This window comes from Hirundo rustica, chromosome 1 (assembly GCF_015227805.2).
Source record: "Hirundo rustica isolate bHirRus1 chromosome 1, bHirRus1.pri.v3, whole genome shotgun sequence".
Taxonomy (NCBI): Eukaryota; Metazoa; Chordata; class Aves; order Passeriformes; family Hirundinidae; genus Hirundo; species Hirundo rustica.
Window position 1 is genome coordinate 18467548 of NC_053450.1, and position 6459 is coordinate 18474006.

Here is a 6459-nt window from a genome sequence, read left to right on the forward strand (position 1 = left end):
GGACTGTGTCCTCTTGTTCTGTCAGTTACTGCCTGGAGAAAGAGACCAACCTCCAGCTGTCTACAGCCACCCTTCAGGAAGTTGTAGAGAGTGATAAGGTCACCTCTGAGTCTCCTTTTCTCCAGGCTAAACACCCTCATCTCCCTCAGTTGTTCTTCATATGGCTTGTGCTCCAAGCCCCTCACCAGCCTCGTTGCCTCCTCTGGACACACTCAAGCATCTCAACGTCCTTCCTAAACTGAGGGGCCAGAACTGGACACAGCACTCAAGGTGTGGCCTCACCAGTGCTGAGTACAGGGGAAGAATGACCTCCCTGCTCCTGCTGGCCACACCATTCCTGATCCAGGCCAGGATGCCATTGGCCCTCTTGGCCACCAGGGCACACTGCTGGCTCATGTTCAGCTGCTGTCACCAGTGCCCCCAGGTCCCTTTCCTCCTGGGCACTGTCCAGCCACACCGTCCCCAGCCTATAATGTTGCAGGGGGTTATTGTGGCCAAAGTGCAGGACTCGGCACTTGGACTTAAACTGGCCCTCAACTCAAGTACATAATTAGTGACTTTGTGATCACCATATCATGAAGAAACTACCTTTCTTTCTGAATAAAAACGCTCTTAAACTCCTCATGAAAGCCTTCTTTTTACCACTTCACTTTAAAATCTTACTTCTCTTATTATTTCTTACAATGCCCACTCTTCATCATTCTCATGCCTAATTCAAACATTCCATGGAAATTGTTGCAAAAGTTCTCTCCAAAGTGAAAATCTTACTGTGTTTCAAAGATTACTTTTTACTTATTTGGGAAAGCCATTACCTTGGAGAGAAAAATAAACAAGATTATTCATAAGAACTCCAGGTAATAAACCAACATCTAGCTACTGAGTGTCCTTCCTTGGGTCAGACTGTCTCACAGCTCTGGAGATGGTTTATTTGGTGTTTTCTGCAATAGCAGCGCTGCAGGTATCTTACAGAAACCTCTGGTCTATGTTCCTCCACTTCCTCATACCTACCAAGAAAGTCGCTGCTTGCATTCCTCTTTCCCTCAACATACAAAACATCTGTAAAAACTTTGCATTCTTTCAAAGATATGAGTTTCAGTGTTGAGACATGCAATAGGAAGCCTTGTGGTAATCTGAGGCTCTATGGGGAGTGGAGGAGACCTTTCAGAGATCTGCGAGGCAGCATGGAGAGAAATAATCATATGGACAAAAAAAAAAAAAAGTCACCATGACACAAAGGAAAAAACAAACAAACAAACAAACAATAAAAAAACCCCACAAAAAAAACCAAACAAAAACAAACAAACAAACAAAAAAAACCCACACCAAATTAACACCCCACACCTCACTTAAAAACAAAAAACCAGTGAGAAAGCAAACCCAAAGTTTTACGCAATATTAGGAAACGTATTTCAAGCATTCATTTATTCATTCATTCATCCTCACTAAGAAGAACACTACAATAGGAAAAAAGTTCATTAAAACAAAATTTGAAAGAATTGTTTATTTGGAAGAAACCTATAATGAGAGGATGGAGCAAGTCCTAACAAATGTTTTATAAAATTATGTGTTTCTTTGGCTTATTCCAGCTTTTACATGGATTTTTTTATCACTGAAAACCTTCACCCCCAAAAAAGACCATTCATGCATCTATTCCTGTTCCTTTAAGGTGAAATGGTAACTAGGTCAGCTTGCCATATCTTCATCCCAACACCAGAAACAGAACCCAGCTGCATCTGAGTTCCAGCTGTGAAAAATGAGGATTAGGATTTCTGTGTTTAACTCCATCTTAAATTTCTACAAGATTATACTCTGGTTACAATAAAGCACCAGCTGTACAGCTTTCCCTTTCTTCGATTATTGCCCCCTTAGGCATAACATTGAAATCAAAGGGAGGTCAGCTGTACCAAAATAGAAGATTGTCAGAATTTATCTGGCATAAATTCATCCCTCAAGATTTCATTATGAAGTGTTACTTCTAAAAAAAAAAAAAAAAAAACCAAGGAAAAAAACACCCACAGACCACTAAGTACTTTCCAAAATCTTAGGAATTACAAGACTAGAATCATAAATTGTGTGGAATACAAAGGGCAGAGTAAGCTCTAATCAGAGTGGAAAAAAACACTGACAATTTTAAATTCAGCATTCCAGTCCACAGTGACACCTGCATAATTCAGTGTGCACTCACTGGATGATCAGTTTATCACTACCAGTACTATTAGAAAATGCTTTATAAGGGGTCCTGGGAAGATTGCAATGTTGTGATGTGCAGGCTGAAATAATTTTTTAAAATAATAAAGTAGCGTTTAACTATCAAAAGCAAAAGTCACTACCTGATCTTTATGATCTTATTTTCTTCATGACACAAATGTTCAGTACAACCATATTCCATGGAAAGATGCATAAAAACTGTGATAAAGATTTATGAAATTATAGGTCTCGCTATGAAAAAAAGCCTCAACAGAAATCTTTCTGACAAATAGAACTCCTAGCAACAGAAGTTAAAATACACTTTGACATTGGGGATATTTGGTTTTTGCAGTCTGAGAATTCATTCTGCCTTTCTCAGTCTTGACTAAGCATCTTTCTGTTACTATACATAGATACTGTGCAAGGTGTTGGAGAGAAAATTCTATTCCCATCAAGGTATCCAGAAAAACTGCCACTACTTTCAGTACAGTCAGCATGTCACCTAGTTTATCTTTGTCATTTTGTTTTCTGTAGTCTTGGTGTTGCCAAGTTTCATGTTATTTGGAATTTTTCTTAAAACTCTAGCTCCCATGGCAATCTAAAATTCACCTTAAAAAGAAAAGATCTTGGAGAGATAAACAAGAGAACTCACTGATTAATTTCATCTTAAAGCAACAAGTTAAAATAGGGCAATGCAGCACCACAATTCTCATAATCCTTCTGACAAAAATGTCTCTTTTGGAAACAAAAGTAACTGAGCAGTTGACCAATCACAGTTAAAACAACAGAAAAGGGCTGGCAAATAAAAGAAAATCATGCTTATAATCAAAATAACAATTGAAATGATGCAAAATACTTTTGAACTACAGTCCTTTTCTGAAGTTTAAACATAAAATGTAATACTGTCTAAATATGAAAACCAGTTCATTTGTCTTTCATGTTCTTGCTTTTATATCATATACTGCATATAAAACTAGAATGGGTTGGGACGTAATTACTTTCACAATGTTGTAAATGCACGTGTGTTCTCCAGCACCGCTGACTACAGAATAGCACAAAAGAGCAAAAAAGGAAAATATGAAAATACCACACTGGTGCTATTTATGAGATATTTACCAGAATTTCTTAATCATCTAAACTTAATACAACAAAATAAAATACTTAGTGAGCTTGCAGTTTAAGATTTTGTCTTAATGGTTTCAGGGTGGTGGTTTGATGCCTGCGGCCCCTCCAATCTCAATGGGATGTTCTACACAGCTGGACAAAACCACGGAAAGCTCAATGGAATCAAGTGGCATTACTTCAAAGGCCCCAGCTACTCCTTGCGCTCCACCACCATGATGATCCGGCCTTTGGACTTTTAAAGGAATTCTGCAGTGGATCCCAGGAGAAGCCAGGCTGGCACTGCCCTCAGCAGCAATGCTATCACAGTCTGAAGGTAAAAGGCAAAGGGCTCCTTGGAAGCAACATGTAGGGATGGTGCAAAGTTGCTTTGCTATCACTCCATAACCTGCAAACACTTCCCACCCCATATTTTGATTACTGTGGGGAGCTTGGTTTAGAAGAAGGTGGCTGAAATGATTTTCCAGAGAACTGGATCTGGCTATTCCACCCAAACTTGGGGCTTGGCAGTGGACGTCTTTTTTTTTTTTTTTTTTTTCCTATTTCAGGAATAGGATGGGAATTTAAAGAACTGAAACATATCAGCCATGGTCTATTGAGTAGAGTTATTCAGCACTGAAATGCAAACATTTTACCCATGAAAAAGGATTACAGAGACCCTTTTATTAAAATTTGTCTTAAAGCATCCGAGGTGACCACTCCAAATATTGTTTTCCTTAAATGAACTGAATTTGAATAGTGGATGGATTTATGTTAACCCCAGAGTCAAATTGTTTGTGCAAATATTATTTTTCATTAAGTACTTTAAGGACAGATTTCTAATAAATAAACTGAGTCAAACATATGAATAATGATAGGTATAATAAGCATAAATTCCTCAGTTGCTCTTTAGAGGTAAATCATGTAATTGGCATAATCCCTGAGCTAGGATTTATAGTGTGATAACAAAAGTAGCTGTGTTTTAGGTTTTTCCTTTCTTTCATTACAGGCAGTCTGAATGTCATGTAGATAATTAATGGAAGGTTTAAAGAATGTGAAATATTATCCAAGAAAAAATACAATATTTTGCATGGAATTTTTCCATCAAAAAAACACAGGAAGGCAAACTGTTAGGGTATAAAAAAATTACATACATGCATAGCTTATGGCAATGGATTAATTTTACAGTACCCTTGCATGTGCACAATTTAGCCTTAATTATTTTACTTCTTTATTACATTTTTGTGAATATCAGAAGCATGCCCATTCTACACAGTGCTTAGGCTACGACTATAAAAAATACTCATCAGAATTGTATATAAAATAAAGAATTGTGAACTTGTAAATATCATGTTTATATTTCCTGCAACAGTCATTTATTTTGTACAGGCAACCCTGAACCCACACAAAGGGTAAAAAGCCTCAAAAAGATAGAAATATTGAAGAACTTTAGATGACTGCTTACAGGTTGCTAACAAGTTGTTTTGTTCTATTAAAATGCTCAAGTGTGGGACTATTGGAAAAGATAAAAGTCTTCTAATAACAAGGAATATAGCTGTGGGTGCCCCAGGAGGGTAGAGAAAACTCTTTCCATTTACAGCCCTTTTGATTAAGTCATATGAATAAAGTCCATTAGGGAAAGCAGTTTGCAGTCATTCTAATTCTGCTAGAAATGAAATGAAAAAGTTTACCCTGCTCCCACTGAAATCAAAAGTAATACTCGCATCAATTAAATTTGGACCAACATGGCACACAGAATCTGCAGGTGGTGAGGTGTTTGCTCATCTCTTTGTTGCCTTGTTATATTTATTAAACTGCTCCTGAGATGAGGCACAACAATGACCTGATTTTTTAAAAAGGGTAATGATAAATTTTTCCCCCTTACTTTTTCAACTTTTTTTTTCTTTCTTTTTTTTCTTTTTTCCTTTTTTCTTTTTCCCCACTTAGCAGTTTATTTCTATGGAATAGAGGAAAAAATACTTGGAGATTCTTAAACACCTCTTCCTAAAGATCACAAGGTTATAGTACCACTATTCTCTAATTTTGTTACAATTTGATGTTTGTTTCATTTTCAGTGGGAAGATTTGTGTGTGTGTGTGTGTGTGTAGTTGTATATATTTATATATATATTTGAAATAATCTTGACTAAGGGTTAATTTGAAGTTTTCTGCTGAATAAGTTACCAAACTACTCTTTATACAGCACTTTCTTTGCAGCATGTTTTGTCCCATTTTCCAGCAGGTTTTTTTTAATGGTCTTCATTAATGTGCAAAATATGCAGTCTGTCTTCCACCATATTCTCAAAAGATAGAGTTTTGCAGGTCCTATTGCAAAAGGCATAACACATTTAAAATTAAAAGCATGATATTTACTGTCTATTTATCTGGGTTTGAAAAAAAATGTGGATTTGGTTTCCTATCCTTTATAATAAAATGTATTTAAAAATCGTGGAGTCTGTGATTTGCTTTGCTTTAAATATAACTTTCTGTGACAGACTGATAACATTTCAAAAGCCACTCCATGTAAGAAATAGTAATAAGCTTAGAGGGTATGAAGCAAAGAACACTAATTAAATTTTATCCAGTAATTACCATTTCTAACCATTCATATCCATACTTCAGTATTTTTTATTGAATTCCCTTGATTAAAATCATGGGACGATATTTCTTATTTTTGGTTCAGATCATACAACTCTCTATCAATCTTTAAAATACAAGATTTCTTTAATTCAACAGGCAAAGATACAAACTGAAATATGATGTTTTCCTTGCTTTATGATGTGTTGTTCTATCATCCCTTCAATCATGTTGTGGCAGTGACAAATCTCCACTGATCTCTTACTCAGAAATTCCTTATTCTCTATTCATATGCCTTTAAAGACTACAGTGATCAGTTTTAACATCTCTTTGTAGTCATTTTTACCTCATTTTCTCAGGTTTTTTTTCTTAATTGACTTGTTTTGTTCCTTTGGGGAATCACAGCATTTCAAATAAAGACTAAAGCTGCAAGGAACAACATACATAAAAGCACATTTTGCTCCTAAAGTTGAATCAATATGTACTGCATAAATTGAAGTGTTGCGATTCATAAAACTGCTGGGTTTGGAGTTGATTTATATTAAAATCCTACTTGGCCTGACAGATAACAAAAAAAAGTCATAGGTCAGTGGTA

The 6459-nt window shown here is 36.2% G+C and overlaps 1 protein-coding gene across 1 annotated transcript in view; it reads left to right on the plus strand.

Moving 5' to 3' along the window:
• ANGPT1 (angiopoietin 1) overlaps positions 1-5735 on the plus strand; it is a 156660-nt gene extending 150925 nt beyond the window's left edge. Inside the window, exon 9 of the mRNA XM_040065768.2 lies at positions 3391-5735. Within this exon, the coding sequence (XP_039921702.1) occupies positions 3391-3551 (161 nt within the window). The 3' untranslated portion in view covers positions 3552-5735. The remainder of the gene's footprint in view (positions 1-3390) is intronic.
• The last annotated feature ends 724 nt before the right edge of the window (positions 5736-6459 follow it).